This window comes from Pangasianodon hypophthalmus, chromosome 24 (assembly GCF_027358585.1).
Source record: "Pangasianodon hypophthalmus isolate fPanHyp1 chromosome 24, fPanHyp1.pri, whole genome shotgun sequence".
Classification (NCBI taxonomy): Eukaryota; Metazoa; Chordata; class Actinopteri; order Siluriformes; family Pangasiidae; genus Pangasianodon; species Pangasianodon hypophthalmus.
This window is the reverse complement of record NC_069733.1, coordinates 13,793,179-13,811,161: the sequence shown is the minus strand read 5'-3', so window position 1 is coordinate 13,811,161 and position 17,983 is coordinate 13,793,179. Positions and strand designations below refer to the sequence as shown.

Below are 17,983 nucleotides of genomic sequence, written 5' to 3'. Positions count from 1 at the left end.
TACTTCAGTAAATAGTTAACAATAGTTAACTAAATAGTTAACTAAAAGCCATCACACACATACTGAAGCTCCTTCTCTCATGGGGCCCTTTCAGGTGACAACCAGTAGCTTCATGGCCTGAAATTCTGGGGTGAACTTCTGGGTGGAATCTAGCACTGATCTGTAAATCCAGCATATGGTCCTATAGGTCCAGTACGACTGACATTCAGCCGAGAATATCATCAAAGATCATTCAGTGATATATGTACCACATTTAATGGAAACATGAAATAAAAACAGCTATAATGAAAAGTGGAAGCCAAGTGAACACTGCACTCTTTCACCGTAAATAACAGAAAAAAGCACAAATAAGATATACATGTATATAATGTAATTTATTGATATTTTTGTGCATTTTATATGTGTGTTCTGTGCATAGATGATATAAAAGTATGTAAATATTCCATGTGGAGGAAGTGACTGGAAGATCTATAAGAAGCCCCGTCTGAATGGGACAATCTAAAAAAGGTCCATCTCTGGATATTTATTAGCTGTAGTATCTGTTCAGTTCGCAGAGTACCCTGTCTGTTCTGAAAAGAACCCATAGTTGCTCTTCTGTTACTGCTGCGCCCATCCAAAGATAAACACTCAGGAAGAGGGAGTAGGCCCGGTCTCTGCTGACTGCGTCTCAGTCTCTGGACTCCAGTCCCATCTCCACACATGCAGCATGTGGTCGTAGAAGGAGCAGGACGCCAGCAGGCAGGATAAAGAGGCCGAGTTGTCTCCGACGCCGGGGACAGGAGCCGGAGCCGAGACAGCAGTGGTGTGATCAGGGATGTAGCGTCCGCACTCGTCCTCCAGTGAGGTGTCGAAGCTGGCGGTCGGGGATTCGTACTGGATCCTGAGATGGCCTTTGGGCTCTGTGAGGGTGAGGCTAGCTGGTGTCGTTTCTGTAGGAGGCGAGGAGGGTGGAGGGCCGCTCAGGGGAAGCCGTGACCAGTCAGCTCCGTACGCTAACGAGTTGTGAAGGATGTAAGACGCCAGGATAGGACACGGGCCTTCATTTCCGTCTGTTAAAGCAAACATGGAGCGCTAAGAAATAAAGTACAGCTGATAGAAAAAAAAAATACTTTAGGTTCTACTACTGTCAGTAGAATCTAGTTGATATCATGTTATTAACAACATAATCAAAATAATTTTCAATACCATTTCCACCATGACCGTGATAAAGCAGTTAAGTGAAGAATAAAACATAACAGAGTGTGACGTTATAGAAAAATAATCAACGACGGGGAAGGTGTGATGTGTCCTGAGATGAAGAGGAGTTACTGTTACCACCCTGGAGTTGCTTATTTTCCAATAACAGCATGTCTTAAAGTGTTTTATTCATCGTATACCACAGCAGTTTGCCAACCATTAAAATATTATTAGTGCAAGATACATAGTGCTTTTTATCCATTTGTAGTTGTGATGTTGTGGAACGTCCATGAGACAAGTTAGTCCCTGTTATAACTTATAACAGCTAGAAAAAGTCGTTCCCTCACCAGCCCCTTTTTCTGTCTCTTGAAGTTAACAAAACAAAATCGCAGCTTGTCCTGTTACCAAGAAAACACAACGTGAAGCCTTTCTGGTCTTCACTTGACGAAGCTCCATCCCGCGAGCTTCATACCAGACCGCCAACGTTTTTGTTGGGTCCTGTGGGATCCCAGTCCTGAAGCACGCCTCTACCGTAAAGCATTAACTACGCTTTGTGGGTCTCTCAAAATCGCATGAGCCAAATTAAGACAACAATTAATTAGGCTACAGTATAACTTGTTTGAAGTGATTTATTTAGAGAGTTTAGATGAATATTAATTTGAGCTAATTGTTCACTGCCATTAGATTAGTTTGTGGAATAGCACCTCTTAATATTTTACTGTGTTTAGTACAGGCTATTTTAACGTTACAGATCGTGGAGCAAATGGGACGTCCTCGGAAACTAAAACACACTTTCCGGCTTACCCGCAGCTTGCTGGCAGTGAAGAATGTGAAAGTCGTTGTGCATGCACGCAGCCAACAGCAGGTGTTCATGAACAGGGTGCCACTTCAGTCTCCACACTCCTCCACCCACTGCCGTTTCACTGAGAGGCTGTCGCATGTTCCTCCCATCCCATAATAGCACGTTTTCATCGTAACTAAAGCAAACACAAAAAGGACACAGGAATAAAGTAATACGATTCAGCAGTGTGGACCGTGTTCATTCTCCACGTATGTGGGAGTGAAATTAGAGCTGCTTTACCTGCCTGTAGCCAAGATGTGCTCTCGATGGGGGTTGCTGTGTATGCTACACACTCCCATCGAATGCCTGTGAAGGAAGACGGAAACAGTAGAATCTGACATGACAGAAATGATAGTAGACACAATGATGACAGATCTTTGTATCTGCAGTAAAATGCATGCAAGTGTCACCTTTTACTGGTGAATGTAGGGGAAGAGGGACCCATCCTCAGATCCCAGCCCTTAAGCTTGCAGTCATCACCACCTGGGACATCACATTACAAACAAATGTTTCCTAAAAAGAACTGACATTTATATGAACTTTATCTGATGAAATCAGATGCTATTTAATTTTAGGCGTACTTGTAATGATTAGATGTGTTTGAGCGTATTCATTTGACTTGATAAGATTCTCGATGAGGCAGTTTTACTGCATTTTGTAAGAAACAGCCTAAAAATCTGCCTATTACTGGTGAAGTGGGCGTGTCCAATTTGCATATTCATAGATTCCGACTATCTTGAGGAGAGTGTAGGAGCTTGTGTGCCCTTGTTTTTTAATGATGTCAAGCCAAACTATTTATTATGCGATATAAAAATATTTACAAATTGTTCAAAATGCGCCAGCTAGGTTTTTAACAGGGTCTAGAAAGAGGGATCGCATTTCCCCCATACTGGCATTGCTTCACTGACTTCCTGTTGAGTTTAGAGTTGATTTCAAAATTCTTCTTTTTGTGTATAAAGCACTGTCTGGTCTTGCACCAAAATACATCAGTGACCTTCTTCACCCTTCAGTCTCCATCCAGAGCGCTCCGATCTTCCAATCGATTACATTTGTCTGTCTCCTGCGGTTGATGTAAATCTAAGGGTGATTGGGCTTTTCCTGTGGCCGGACCCAAACTTTGGAACAGTCTCCCCGTTCCTATGAGATCTGCGTCATCATTAGCTATTTTTTAAATCTTCCCTTAAATCATATTTTTATTCTTTCGCTTTTGAAAATGTCTAGATGTTGATGTTATTGTTTTTAGTGTTTTACCTTTTTCTATTGTACAGCACTTTTAAAGTGACTTGTGGCCAAGTATGGTGACCCATACTCGGAATTTGTGCTCTGCATTTAACCCATCCAAGTGCACACACACAGTAGTGAACACACACCCGGAGCAGTGGGCAGCCTTTTTTGCTGCGGCGCCCGGGGAGCAGTTGGGGGTTCGGTGCCTTGCTCAAGGGTCTCACCTCAGTCGTGGTATTGAGGGTGGAAGAGAGCGCTGGTCATTCACTCCCCCACCTACAATCCCTGCTGGACCTGAGACTCAAACCCACAACCTTCAGATTCACCTTCGGGTTGCAAGTCCGACTCTCTATCCATTAGGCCACGACTGCCCCCAACTTCTGATCAACTTATGTCGTGTTTAAATGTGCTTTATAAATAAATGTTAATTGATTGATTGATTGATTAAAAGGTATGATCTTCAAAACAAGTTTATATACATGGTGTATATAAAGGGAAAGATGACAGGATAATGACAGCATGACAACAGAAAAGCAGGCCCACTCATGTCTAACCGGAATAAACCAGCTGCGTATCCCAGTAACTGAAAGCCGAAATCCAGGCCTCAAAGTCATGAGCTTTCCACTGAGACACAGCACTCAGGTTATCCTCAGCCAGAGACAGCACCGTAAGAGAGCCGGTCGAGTCACTGGTCACCACCCGGGGGTCAGAGCTGTAAACAAACACAGCAACAGCTTAAACCAGGTCAGCTGGTATCGTGTGTGTGTGTGTGTGTGTGTGTGTGTGTGTGTGTGTGTGTATAGAACAGGATTAGTTTGAAAGCGCAGAGCCTCTTACCTGTCACCTCTCCCTGTTGACCAGTCCAGTGACAGTGCTAATCTGTTAGGACCCAGCTCTGTGCTTAACACACGCTCCAAAGCACACCTGCCATCCTACTCAACAGTGATGTCAGATACGCAAAGGACACTTAATGTGTGCGTTTAAACAGCAATCAGGGTAATATTTCTTACATCAGTCTCTCCATCAGTATACACAAAGTAGGTCTTACGTCTCACCTGCGTGTCTTTGAGCCTGTGCAGTTGGATTTCTCCGCATGCTGTGGCCATTCCCAGCAGGGGGCGCTCGTATATCTCTGTATGACACCTGAGGAAGAAGTTTGATTAATAACAGCGACTGCGTTTACATGCACATCAAATTCTGTTTATATTCAGGCTGCAGCCATATTCCGAATATGATGTTTATATGCGTACAGGCATCGGAATATTCCTGTATACATGGTTGTTGTAAATTTGCCCGAGTTGCCGTTCCTAAATACCTAGCCCACAGCTAAGCATCTGTTAGCACCCACAATTCCTTGTGGAATGAGCATGTGCATATATTCAATTTCAGTGGATTTACTGAATAAGGTGTTTACATGCGACAAATTTCCAATTAAAACAGGCATAATCCAAGGATGGGAATCGGAATATTATTTTAATCTGAGTTGGACAATAGGATTGTGGTGTTTACACGACTCAATACTAATTAGAATATTGCCAAATTACGATTAATATCAGAATATTATTGTGCATGTAAGTGTAGCCAATGAAAGGATCTGGGTTTTTTTTGTTTTTTTTTGCCAAAATTTAAATTTCCAAATGTAAAACTTTCTGAAATTTATTTACTCAGCCAAAGCTGACAATTTTGCTAAGCAATGGCACTGATCGACTGCATTTTGAGTAGGTGGAAAGTTGCGCAAGAATTTCCACAAAGATTTCCTTTAAAGTTAACCAAAACTTGTTTGATGTTGAATAATAAGTAGCTGGATGTAGCGAACCTGCAAAAAAATGCATTAGATATTACAGAAACAGGTATAAAAACATGCCTACACCTCCAGCACCTTGTAAATCGCTGTTGCATGGTCTGAATTTGGATACTGGAAAATGTGTCACGGCTCTTACCATTTATGACACAAGTACACTCACCTGTGTATGTTCACTACTAACTCAATACTTTCACTAGTTTTAAAGCACGTCATCCGAGCCTAGCAATTTAGCATACAAAGAAAAGAGGTGTGGACCTACAACTGACCCCTGAGGAAATCCTGCAGTAAGGCTGTGAGGAAAATAATACACGGGAAAGATTGTTTTTTTTTTTTTTTTTGGCTACTTTCTAAACGTGCCTTGGCTTTCCTGCCTATAAAGATCACGTTGTATAAGAAGGCAGTTTAACAAACACAGCAGTAAAAGCAGACAGTCTGTTTGGTGTGCAATGTCTCAAATCTCGCTAGTTAAGTGTGATTTCCTCACACAGTCAATGTCACTCTACATTCATACTTTGATCAGGTTGTTGGACGGCTATGTGCAGTAGTGAAACGGACATAAGCGTAATCACTTTAGTTCGTAATCAGATAGCAGATACCTGCGCCAACACATCACCATCATCATCACCACCATCATCATCATCACCACCATCATCATCATCATCACCATCATCATCACCATCATCATCACCATCATCATCAAAACAGAGAAGAGCACTTAAACAATCTGTACAGACGACAATCGACAAGTTTTAAACGTGCAATAGTTGATTTTTTAAAATTTCGAACTTGTACAAATAACATGGAACATATGTAGGTGATGAAAAAAACAACAGCAATGGTTCAAGGCGTGGCTTTAGCAGAAGTGTATTAAATTGCTGAGAAAACCTGTTTGGAAAACCGACTTCCGGTCCTTGTTTGTGTTCGGATGAACCTCCTGCCAGTCATTTTATAGACACTGGCTGTGGAGCTGCATGAACACAGCAGGATTGGGGAATGGGCTAAATGCACTAATCTTACCTAATGCACCTTTAAAACATTTACACAATCATGTGATGATCAGGTCCGAATCAAGCTGCGATCATTTCCCCACTGATGATCAGTGGAGTGAAGAGATGATGATGATGATGATGATGATGATGAGGCTCGTGTTTAAATGCCTCGAGTGACTTTTACCTCAGGTGACGAGACAGAGACTGATGTGGATGATGCTGATAATCAGCACAGTGAACTTCTAATTTGACACTAATGTTTTTCCATAAGTAGATTAGATGATGTGTGTAGAGGTACGCCGGGTGTCTTTCAGTGCATGTGGAATGAAATCTTTCACTTTTGGAGGTAACCAGACTTTAAAAAGTTAGAATTATACTTCTGATTGAGAGATGTGCACCAGATATGCATATTTCAGTCCAGGAAAATGTGGAGTTTTCATAGCTTGAGTAGAAAATGTCATAATCTGATTATGTGAAGGGTTTATCCAGTCCAGTCCACCACACACACACACACACACACACACACACACACACACACACACATACCATTTCAGATCTAGTATAGCTGGAGTGTCAATGCGCTGGATCTCAGTGAGTGGAGGAGTGAAAGATTGTTGCTGGTCAAACTGGAACAGGTAGAGGCGACCAATTCTGCTGGGATTCTGCAAACACACACAGAGCATTAAGCAGAATTACAGGCTGAGCAACAGCTTCATGATGCTGAAGCAGTTTTTCATTCCTAACTTCTCAGCCTAACTCACTTTCTCATCGTCTTTCTGAAGCTGGTACGTGCCACAGGCTACAATGTGGGCGTAGTGAGACAGGGGACACCACTCCACCGTGTCCGCACTCAGCTCCGTGTCAAACACCTGCAGGTTGCGGGTTCTAGAGGAACCCATTTCACCAAGTTCTGCATGCTACAGGACGCCACGCGCTTGGGGAAAGGCTCCACACTGTACGCATGCGCGAACATGGTGGGGAAGGGAGTAGGACGGCGAAGGCAGATCACGTGATTGATGTCATGTCAACGTAGCGTCGTGGGATAGTTAAGCTAGGATTAAAAAAAAACAAAAACTAATGGACAGAAGAGAAGGATATCAGCGTGCAAATGCTCGTTTCAGTTTCAGATGTTGATATTAAATTGCAGTTTAAACTAATTTACTATGTAATGTAACGACTCGCATTTTATTACCAATGCTAAACAACAGGCATTGTTTACAACTGCAATGAAAGAACTTTTACTTCCGGTAACCATTTCGCTGGCATTCATAAAATTCCCACTCTGAGGAAATATTGAATATTAAGCATGACCAAAAACCTTTAGAACTTATTCTGGATTTTTTTTAAAGTATTTTTGTTTTGTTTTGTTTTTCCATAACAGAAAATAGTTACCGGCAAAAGGTACTTCCGGGTCACGTGGCTGCCGCTCGTATTTACAAACGTCATTGTAGGTATAACAATGCATGTTCTGTTAATTGTGGTGTATCTATTGTAGTTCTGTGGCTTTGGCATGGATCAGGTCGTTTCTCAGTCCAAAAGTGTCCTTTGCACCTTGACAGATAAGAAGGATCAGTCCAAATATGTCTGTTTTACACAAAAGAAGCCTGCAGGGATAATTATTGGGTGAGTTGATAATGCAGTACAGAGGATAAACTGTCTTAACACAAGATCATTAGGTGTTTTTTTTTTTGTTGTTGTTATTTTATTTTATTTGTTTTAATTAGGGAGGTTTCACCAGTTGTGTTGTGATCTCTTCCTCAGACTGAGCAATGGTGAAGCTGTTTGGAAAGCAGATCTGTCAGAGGAAGCCCTCTCACAGCTTGTAAGTTCCTCTAAATCAGGTTTTCTCACCATTTTGCAGCCAGAGACCTCTTTCACTGACCTTCATACCATCACCTCGTATTGATTTAATCAGAATAATACAAATATTCTAATACTGAGCAACCATGCACTGTCATGCAGTGGATGCCACATTTGCATACCCTGGTATTTAAATGGAAAATAGTTGGGCATATATTATTTAATCATTTTTCTTACTAGATATTATGAAGGAACATCCATGAAACCCAACACTCTGAATGTCTTGTTGGTATAAATTAAATTCATTATTTTATCCTTAAGGGTGCACAAACTTTTGCACTTAGCTGTATTTATTTATTGGAATTGTTAGATTTTTAATCCTGAACTTTCCACCCACAAAACTCAGAATATAAATTGTGTATTTGAAATTTTGGATCTTATTAGAAGCAGTTTTCCTAGTTTTATTAAGATGGCTTCAAGGTAACATTATTTCTAATTGGTTTTAATTTAATGAGCTTTAGATTAAACCCAGTTCATTTATGTGACCAGTTACATAGACCTATAACTACAATAACTAAATATTAACTATTAAATAGCATGTATTCACTATAATCACAGACCACTGGTTATGTGTCATGTGTCTACAGGGGTTTCTGGACCACCATGACTCGTGATACTGAAAGTATTAATATAGTTTTTGCTTTAAAAGTGTGAAGAAGATAATCATCTTCATTTTTTTTCTTTCCAGAAGAACAAATTATCATTGAAATCAACAGAAGACTATGCCCTGAAACTAAAGTAAGGTTGCTTATTTAATTAAAAGAAGCACCATGATAGATAGATGATTGATAATAGATTAATGAGCCTTTATTTTGCTCACTCTTGGGTTGACCTGGTTCTCTTGTGTGCTGGATTTAGGAGTGCATGCAGGAGCGGCAGTGCGTTTGTCTCCCTGCAGGAGGATAACGCTGTGCTTCACTTCAGCTCTGAGCCTGCAGACCAGAATGTGTCTTTCTCCAAGCTCACAGATCAGGAGGGAAGGACAGAGCTCAAAGATCTGCTCTTTAAGATGGCGGACAGTCTAATGCAGCAGGACACTACAGGTATATAAAGCTGTTCAGTAGAACTTTATCTTTAAAGTGCGCTGTAGAGACGACAGAAAACAGGGCATATTCTTCATATATTCCTTAACACGTCCAAGATAAACTGGCATACACCTTATTTACTAATCGTGGGAGTTCCAAATGGGCTGATTCAGTTCTTTGAAAATGCTTAAGAACTTGATTAGTATAGCCGGATTGCATTGTTTCAAATTACAAATATGTTATCTAGACTTTTTGTAGAGTGTCTAAGGCAGATCATACAGATAAATTGTTGTCAGTCAGTCAGTTGTCAAGTGTCGCCAGTAGCACCATCTGAATCTAAAGGCCAGGTTTTGTACCCTGATAGGAGCCACGTCTTCATCAAGCCCTCTTAAGACCCCACAGAAGAAGAGCATGGGTATGTAGAAGTGTCATCCTGCATCCTTCTTTTATATGTAACATTCCAGATGGTGAACAAGTAGGCTACATGCTGAATAATGGCAGCTGTGTTTATTTAGGATTTGAACCCAGGAGACAGCCCACTGGCCCAACGATAGCAGTAAAGAAACGCCTTCCAGGGGATTCACTCATCAACCCAGGAACAAAACGGTGACTGACTTGAACAAATTTGTATGAACATTTAGAGTGGCTGAATGTTTATAGCATTTAGAGCATTTAACATTTAGAGTGGCTGAATGTTTAAAGGAACATTTTAGGACCTTAACAAAGTTCTGGGGTTCTAAGCTGATAGATAGGTGAATTGTTTAGCAGACTTTTTGCTTATTCCCTGTCAGGTAAAAGTCACTGATTTTGCATTAGAGTCTGATCTCTATTCTGTGAAACTAGAAGTTTGGTGTTAAAAGAGTTGCTAAGATATGCCCTCACTTCCTGTTTGGTGACTTAGCCATCAAATTCATTTGCAGGTTATGGTCAAAACTTCCTGCTTATCAAAAATCTGAGAAACAAGCTTTGTTTGGTTTGGTCTCACAATGCTGTGAACGAAATTTCATGATGATTGGATGAAATTTGTAGAAGATTTTTACTTCTCTTAGGCTGAGGTCCTTCAATGATATCCAAAATTATGTCTGAACACATCACACCATTGTGAAGATATGCCCTCACTTCCTGGTTGGTAATAATAATAATAATAATAATAATTATTATTATTATTATTATTATTATTATTATTATAACAAAAAGTGCAATAATAATAATATTGATTATGATAAAAAGTGCAATACTACTACTACTACTAATAATAATAATAATAATTATTATTATTAATATTATTATTATTATTATTATTATTATTATAACAAAAAGTGCAATAATGATGATGATGATAAAACGTGCAATACTACTACTACTACTACTACTACTAATAATAATAATAATAATAATAGTAATAAGGAAAATATTAACCATGGAAAACATTTCTCACTGGTTGTTTTGCTTTTTGCAGGAAGCGCTCTGCTATAGGAGTGGCCTTTGACGATGGAGATGACACATGAATCTCCTGATCCTGACCCTATGACGTGACTGCGCATGATCCTGTTTTAACCCTCCAACACAATCAGTGCAATTACTACAAGTCTGACTTTATCAACTGAAATAATTATTAAGAATGATTTTTAAACTTGCATGATTTTAAACCTTTTAAACCTAGTCTGAAATAAACAAATGTGCTATTTTTTTAAAAGGAGCTAACATGTGGCCTTTTTTATTTTTTTATAAGACAAAGAAAACACAGTTCAACATTTTTTTTATTTCCTGTTCATATTAAAAACACCTGAACAGCTCAGCACAAGAATATGGAAACGTAATCATCAGAAACGAGCTTAGAAGGCAAGTCAGTCTGTTACAAGTCAGTCTGAATTGGAATTCAAACAAGGTTTATTAGCATGGAAAAATCCACACACGAATCATATCCATGAATATGCACTTAATTAAATGACGCTTGAAAGTATTTACTCCCGGGTAAAAACTAAATCTTAACCCAAATCACTTCATTAAACGTCCCTCTTTGTTTGCTGGTGTCTTAATAGTAATATGCTTTCTGGTGAAGTAGGATTAATCAGCAGATTTGAACATGTGACTCTTATTTACAACAACATTAGCAAAGATGCAATTAACTCACATTTAGTTCATACATCGAAAAATATGCTTCATTTTCCCTTTGGTCATATCACATGAAAATAAATCACAAAGATGCCCAGGGGTCATCCTTATGTACATATACCAAGCGATTCCTTTTCTTTCTTTCGTTATTTATGCTTAAAATAGAGGATACTGTATTTAAAAATGAGGTTTTCTTCACAGACCAGCGTTATGCTAAAGCGAGAGCACTGAACAGAGTTAAACACTCGAAACACTATAGCACAGCTCAAACAGTTCTGTACAGCTTCCAGTAACTACAATCCAGCACACATCAGGACATCAGTTTTAAAAAGAACACATTGTTGTTGGTTTTTTTTCATGTCTTTAGCACACAGTACAGTGCAAAATGAATTACGGGTAAAATAAATACATCGTTATCAAGTAATCTGCACAAATGCAACAAAAATCTCCTGAAATCTATCCGTTTTTAATAAGAGTGAATCAGAAGTTCACCTTTGGCTTCACAGTGAATGCAAAACAGTTAACGATTAAATTTCTGTCTTTCTAACGTACGCATCACCTAAAAGTGAGAATAACGCAACTTTACGTCTTTGCGATGACTGTCATTGCCTGTAATTACACAACGGACATTCAAATGAAAATATACAAAGTGCTCCGTTCATCTGACAAAATGGGAAATTCAGGACGCTTCACTGAGGCACCGCTCTGTGCAAAAAAATATTTTCATGCCATTTACATTCACTAAACATTCGACGCCGTATTCATACCGTCCCCTGTGGCAGGGATGGACCAGTTTGACGACCAAACTCAAACCAGTATTTCAATACACGTCTCCTGTAAAGGTGCATTTGTACGTTGGGAATTGTACAATTTTAAATATACGACATACGCCTTAAAAACATTTCAATCAATAAAATATAGGACGTACCACAGGCTTGACTATATAGCATGCTCTCAAGGCAGGTTCAACATATTAACAAAGGTTAGATCTGATTTTACAAAAAAAAAAAAAAAAAAAAAATCATTATATCAGCATTTCAGCTGAAAAACAAATCAGTCATAAAAATAACATGATACAAAGGTGGAACCCCAAACGGTCGTCGTTTATCAGGGATGATATGTTATTTCATGACATCAACAGCTGTATAGCGCGAGTTCAGAACAGCATGAACCTTTTTTTTAGTCCTTTTAATTGTGTTAAAAAAAAAAAATCTGTACCATGTATCCGTTGAATAAACTTTTTTGATCCCATCCTAAAAGAGGGATATTCTCCATAACCATTTCTCCAAAAACGCAAAATCGCTCTATAACAGCACCGCGTCTGAGGCTCTGATCAGGAAGCCTGTAGTCTTCAGGAAGCCTGTAGGCTCGCTCCACTAGCACAGCGCACACGGATAAACAACACGTCTCTTCTCTTCTTAAGGCCAGACAGATGAACCCACAGAGAAAGCAGATTAGGAACATCTTCCCTTGGTCAGATGAAAGTCTTTACTTGAGGCTGTGTTTTTCACGTTTCTTTGACGGAGGTCGCTGTTTCAGCAAAGAGTATCTGTGTTAAAGGACAACTGCACCTAAAGGATAAAAAAAAGAAAAAAGTATTAGAGTACCTCATTATCATAATCAATTGTACTCTAATTCAGGAATTAAACACAGTGGGGTGTGCTGTTTTTGGAAAAGAATCAGTGACTGGCTGGTGCCTTAACCAAAGTGTTGTATTCCTCTTATACCATAACAGTCAACGATTACAATGTTATTTATAGTACCATTTATAGTAACATTTAATGTTATAGAATGCCACCAAAAGAAGTACTTACATTATACACACCTATAAACAGTCATTTTCTCAACAGCCTCTCTCTTTTCTCTCTCTTGAAGTTAACCCTCATGCATAGTGTCCACACTTACGTATGGACACTCAATTTAAGGCTCTTTTTTATGCTTTAGGAAAATGTAAGATGTTAATCACCTCCAAATCACTTGAGAGCATTACTGTAAATTAACGTAAACCTCTGTAGCTCTCTAGATTATTTGTCCTTGTCAATCTTTACTAAAGTTCTACATAAAATACAGACATGTATATATATATATATAACTAGTTAGTTTTTTGTTTTGTTTTTTATTTTTATTTTTTTAATTAGTTTTGTTTTTGGGAAGATGATTTTTTTTAATCTTCTTGCATCATGCAACAGTCCTGACCTGAATGTTAAAAATTTTAGACACTGTAAGATTTGATTTTTTTTTATTATTATTATTTCAGGCATACTGAAATTTTAGCCTTTTTTACTCACTGACAAACCATTTACTTTTAATACAAGTAATATTTAGACAGATATATTCATAGCTGATGCAGTTTTAAGTTTTAAAAAAATGAGAGAAAATATAAAAGAATCTGGATATATGTATAAATACTGGGCGTATAAATAATTTGTGAATGAAATAAGTGTTAAAAAGAAAAAAATGCCGCTTGTCATGTGACTGAGAAATAGCAAAAATGGCAAACTAAATAAGCATCTCCTTACAGAAATCTTCATTATATCAATGATTATATGTTTTCTTTGTTAATTAACATGTTTTTAATATGTTTATTATCAGGCTTAGAGTACGTGGAGCATCTGCCATACAAGTCCCTGTGTATGAGCTGTTTCTATAGAAACAGAAATGATAATGTAGTAGAATTAGTGCTTTAGTATAAACCTGAGATTTGAATTACAGCTGGGACTACTCTCAGAGCTGCTGATATAGAAACCAACACCTTCTGAACTTTATATACTGTAAGAGAAGAGTAGGAAGGTTTACCAAACACATGAGTACTGCCCTGCTGTCACAACAAAATTAATAATAATGAAAAAGATGTGAAAAGCTTTATTCGACTCTGCATGTGGGCCTCTTTGTTTTGTACTGTGACTCACTGGAACGAATATTATATGAATAATATTGACGTCCCACATTGAATGTGAATGTGAATTAAGTTTGTGTGAATTACATAAAAGCTGCTTTACTCTAACACATGCTTCACTACCATGGAAAAAATATTTCCGCAAAGATATATTTCAAAACAGATCAATCTGTTGGAAAGGTGTTATGGTGATGGAAATGTTGCGCGTGCTCTATGTGTATGTTGTATAAAATCGTGCTCTTCGTCTCACCCTCTCTTCCTCAAAACTGATGAGTCCTTCGTCGTCATCACTCTCCAGTTCCTCGGGCTCCTCGCTGACCAGAGCGCTCAGCTCGGTGTTGGTCGTTCGGGGCAGCAGGATTCTCAGCAGACGCTGCAGGGGCGACTCACTGCTTTTCTTCGGAGAGATCTCCTGCTGCTCCAGGTTGTCACTTTGCTTCTTGGCGAAGTTCACAAAGACCTACGAAAAGGATGGAATTTATAGAGCAGTATTTTAATCCTGATGAACTGCTGCTTAAGTGCTCAGGGTTTGGATAAAATATATCACAATATTATAATATCACAATATATAAGTTTGCTAACAAACGCCCGTCAAAACAGAAGTTACCTTTAAAAAAAAATGATCATGTCTACAAAAATTAATGATTTAGCATTGAAAAGGAGAATAAAACAAAGAACTCAATGCAATGCAATGCTTTCAGAGTTTGTAATTGTTGCTTTCAAAACGAATTAACTATTTTGTACAAAATAATAAAAAATAAAAAATAGTATAGTATTTCTACACTATAGTAGGGAAAAATATCACTATTCACATGCAACCATTTATTTCTCATTATTAGTTACAGCTAAATTGTAGCTCATTGGACTTTACAGTATAAGAAAAGAGTAAAATGAATAAAAGATTTTAACAACAGGAAGTAGTTATCAGATAAATGAAATCAAAAGCAAACAGAAAAAGTAAGATGAATTAAGATGAATTAGAAGTGTCATGGATATGCTGGAACTAGCATTAGACTACGATTCCCATCAGCCTCAGCACCGCACATGATCACGTCACATGACTGGTTACATCTGATTCATGTTTTTGGTTAATTATAAATACACTGGTATTTAAGTCACGTTTTGCACAACACTTTTGTCCTTTGTTTGTCTTTCTTTGTCTCGTTATGCTTTCATGTCTCATGGGTATGTTTCTCAGTCCTTGTATTTTGCCATGAGTTCATAGTTCTTGTTTTGTTTTCGTCTTTATTAAACTTGTATCTGCACTTGCACCTGCCTTCATCTCTGTTTCATGACAAAAAGTGTTAAAATACTTAAGTCACATGTGTTACATTTTCGCTCTGGGTTACATTCTGCTTACCGAATTGATGCTACTCATCATATACACAGCTGTACAGCTGTGGATGTTCTGTTAATCACATCTACTCAGCTGCACATCTGTCATTCCATACACCATTTTCACCATACATTACACTAATCATTCATCTTTCCTGGGGTTACTACTCCATTATTGCACTGACACTTTCACATTTAATCAGAGGACTTGTGTGTGTGTATTTAAGGCTATATTCATTGTATATTCTATACTATATTTTATCATTTTTTACTGAATATGTTTGTTGATATTTATTATTCTGAATACTCTTGTTTTCAAACTCTATCTATCTATCTATCTATCTATCTGTGTCTCACAGAATGATTAAATGCCAGTGTTACAGAAGAAAAGCCGAGACACTCACGTTATCCAGGGTGGTCTGGCTGACGGAGTAATCCTCGATACTCAGCACCTCCACCACCTGCTCCATCTTACTGAACACCTGAGCCAGAGAGATATTCTCCGACTTCAGCTGGTACTGGATCTTAGTGTGGTGTCTCTCCTGTGAGGCGAGAGAGAGCAAAAACCTGTTACAGCAAACTGAGCAGATACACACTCACTGTGCATGTATTCGCTTTACTCCACTCCATGTAGGATTGGTGGATCCTGTTTTTTGTTTGTTGTTTTTTTTGTTTTTTTTGCTGGTTGCAAAAAAAACACAGCAGCCCACAATAACACAGGACAGCTGTGAGAAAATAATTTATGCTGAATGAAAGATTTTTTTCCTCTGAAAAAAATTGTTATCTGATTCAGCAAAATTAATGCCGTCCAGCTCTCACAGACCCATATGACAAAATTGTGGCTAAGTCTTGCAAAGCCAAATATACTCACACACCTGACTGACACACAGGACCATTTCTAGCTAAAAGTGATATAAGCAGTCACTCCGAGACACCAGGGGCCCCACAAGAATGCAGCATTTAAATAAATTAATTAAATTAAATAAATAAACAGATTAGAACCAAATGTGTTTTATTATTATTATTATTATTATTATTGTACTACTACTGTACACACTCATCTGGGCCATTTCTAGCTAATAGTGGTATAAGCAGTTGCTTAGGGCCACCAGGGGGCTCCATAAGAACACAAGATTTAAATAAATAAATACATACATACATACATACATACATACATAAATAAATAAATAGAAGTGTAGGAATGCCAGGGTTTTTAAAACTAATAAATAAATAATAGCTTATTATTATTATTATTATTATTATTATTATTATTACTGCTGTTCAGAAATGGCCCTGCTGAAGCATTTATATGTTTGAGAAATCAAAATCTTACAAATCTGTTGATGCTAAATCTATTTTCTGTGGATGTGTACACAATGCACTATAGCATGACTTTAATGCTGAGAACTGAAAGGGTCTATAAACGGCTCCATAAAACTCCACAAGAACTGCAAATCCTGATTGCGACTCTATCTCACTTTAGGATTATTGTTGAGCTAAAATAAAGGAAGGAAATGTAATAAAAACTAAGATTTTTCCTCCCACTTTCCTTTTGCAGCCAGTTTACAGCTTGACACCAGCGTGATGTAAATAAAGAGCTTTGAACAAGGAACAGAAACTTGTGTATTAATAGTAACAATATAGTAAACATAAAAAGTGGTAATGAGTCCTATAAAATTAAAACCTTGCCTTTAAGATGGCCTCTGGGAAGTTCCTGTTAAAGAAGCGGATCACTTCCTTCACAGTAGCAGTGGTCTTGGTGCGCACTGTGATCATGTAACCATCCCCAAACCTGCGGATGTGAGATCAAATACCTCATACACTCATACTGGGAATAGAAACTAGTGGGATCTAACCAATTTATTTGCTGTGTTCAATAAACTACAGGTGAGTGCAAAAGTTTGCACACCTTTACTTGAACCCACAAGACATTTAATGCAAGTTAAGTTTTACAAATGTTCCTTCATTATTATAGGTGACAAAAATGGTCAAAAAATAAATGTAAATGTGGACTTTTACTGAACTTGACTTTTTCAAATTCAAAACAGGTGGCTCATCTGTTCATAGTCCATGGTGCTAGTCAAAAGTGCCAGTATGAAACAAAACTATCAAATCTAACCACTTCAAATTGTCTTTTTAGCTATGAAGTAATCACTAACAGTAACTGGTTACTGTTGTTGCCATTCAGTCATGTTAGTTGCTTATGTGGACCTTCATAAGAAAAGTATTTAATGTAGCTGGACCCTTACAGATTTTACTTGAATACTCGTGACTGATACCAGGTGTAAACAGGAAATGCTATTAAATGAATATGGAATTCTGTTTTGTAGATAAACTCTAAAAGATAGTTACATTTTCCCACACAGAATTTAAGAGTGTGAAAACTTTTGCACTCTGCTGTACTCACCTGTTCTTGAGATGCTGAATGCTGCCCAGACACTTGAACCTTCCATTAACCATGATTCCCAGGCGAGTGCACAACGCCTCACACTCCTCCATACTGAAAAAAAAAAAACACCGGTTTGGTCTTAACACTTACAAATAAATAAATAAATAAATAAAGTCCAAAAGTGCAGTGCTGGGATCTTCGTCACCTGTGTGATGTCAGCACCACCGATCGTCCCGTCTTGATGATGTCGAGGATAAGGTTCCAGAGGAAGCGGCGAGCTTTCGGGTCCATGCCAGTGGTGGGTTCGTCCTGTGGGACAGAGCAGAGGA

At 38.2% G+C, this 17,983-nt stretch overlaps 3 protein-coding genes across 5 annotated transcripts in view; 1 reads left to right on the top strand and 2 right to left on the bottom strand.

Moving 5' to 3' along the window:
* Nucleotides 1–239: 239 nt before the first annotated feature.
* On the bottom strand, nt 240–7,007 carry dph7 (diphthamide biosynthesis 7). The gene is made up of 9 exons (XM_034299062.2): nt 6,796–7,007; nt 6,581–6,696; nt 4,297–4,384; nt 4,079–4,173; nt 3,796–3,953; nt 2,428–2,500; nt 2,258–2,323; nt 1,981–2,153; nt 240–1,049 (listed from the first exon to the last, which is right to left on the bottom strand). Exons 1-9 carry the CDS (start codon nt 6,931–6,933, stop codon nt 628–630), a joined length of 1,329 nt encoding a protein of 442 aa, XP_034154953.2. The 5' UTR covers nt 6,934–7,007; the 3' UTR covers nt 240–627.
* paxx (PAXX non-homologous end joining factor) lies at nt 6,299–10,615 on the top strand. Of its 3 annotated transcripts, none has more exons than XM_053228733.1 (9): nt 6,299–6,380; nt 7,416–7,435; nt 7,530–7,657; nt 7,796–7,856; nt 8,583–8,632; nt 8,753–8,937; nt 9,284–9,334; nt 9,435–9,525; nt 10,379–10,615. In XM_053228733.1, the coding sequence occupies exons 1-9, from the start codon at nt 6,314–6,316 to the stop codon at nt 10,425–10,427; spliced, it is 702 nt and encodes a 233-aa protein (XP_053084708.1). In that variant the 5' UTR covers nt 6,299–6,313; the 3' UTR covers nt 10,428–10,615. The 3 variants fall into 3 exon arrangements, with proteins under 3 accessions (XP_053084708.1, XP_026787014.1, XP_034154954.1); XM_026931213.3 differs by lacking the exon at nt 6,299–6,380 and adding an exon at nt 7,079–7,281; XM_034299063.2 differs by lacking the exons at nt 6,299–6,380; nt 7,416–7,435 and adding an exon at nt 7,100–7,281.
* Nucleotides 10,616–10,661: 46 nt separating this feature from the next.
* Nucleotides 10,662–17,983, bottom strand: part of abca2 (ATP-binding cassette, sub-family A (ABC1), member 2) — a 75,610-nt gene continuing 68,288 nt past the window's right edge. The window contains exons 44-49 of the mRNA XM_053228731.1: nt 17,860–17,963; nt 17,673–17,765; nt 16,950–17,057; nt 15,670–15,802; nt 14,181–14,390; nt 10,662–12,605 (exon numbers count right to left, since the gene is read on the bottom strand). Of these exons, the coding sequence (XP_053084706.1) occupies nt 12,570–12,605; nt 14,181–14,390; nt 15,670–15,802; nt 16,950–17,057; nt 17,673–17,765; nt 17,860–17,963 (684 nt within the window). The 3' untranslated portion in view covers nt 10,662–12,569. The remainder of the gene's footprint in view (nt 12,606–14,180; nt 14,391–15,669; nt 15,803–16,949; nt 17,058–17,672; nt 17,766–17,859; nt 17,964–17,983) is intronic.

What these genes read in the sequence shown, in the direction of transcription:
- paxx (XM_053228733.1), top strand. Translation starts at nt 6,314, where the DNA reads ATGATGTGTGTAGAGGTACGCCGGGTGTCTTTCAGTGCATGTGGAATG. An exon ending in GACTATGCCCTGAAACTAAA is followed by an intron (nt 8,633 to 8,752) that starts GTAAGGTTGCTT and finishes TGCTGGATTTAG; the next exon opens with GAGTGCATGCAGGAGCGGCA. An exon ending in CCCACAGAAGAAGAGCATGG is followed by an intron (nt 9,335 to 9,434) that starts GTATGTAGAAGT and finishes GTGTTTATTTAG; the next exon opens with GATTTGAACCCAGGAGACAG.
- dph7 (XM_034299062.2), bottom strand. Translation starts at nt 6,933, where the DNA reads ATGGGTTCCTCTAGAACCCGCAACCTGCAGGTGTTTGACACGGAGCTG. An exon ending in TTCAGAAAGACGATGAGAAA is followed by an intron (nt 6,697 to 6,795) that starts GTGAGTTAGGCT and finishes GTGTGTTTGCAG; the next exon opens with AATCCCAGCAGAATTGGTCG. An exon ending in TCACTGCCAGCAAGCTGCGG is followed by an intron (nt 1,050 to 1,980) that starts GTAAGCCGGAAA and finishes TTGCTTTAACAG; the next exon opens with ACGGAAATGAAGGCCCGTGT.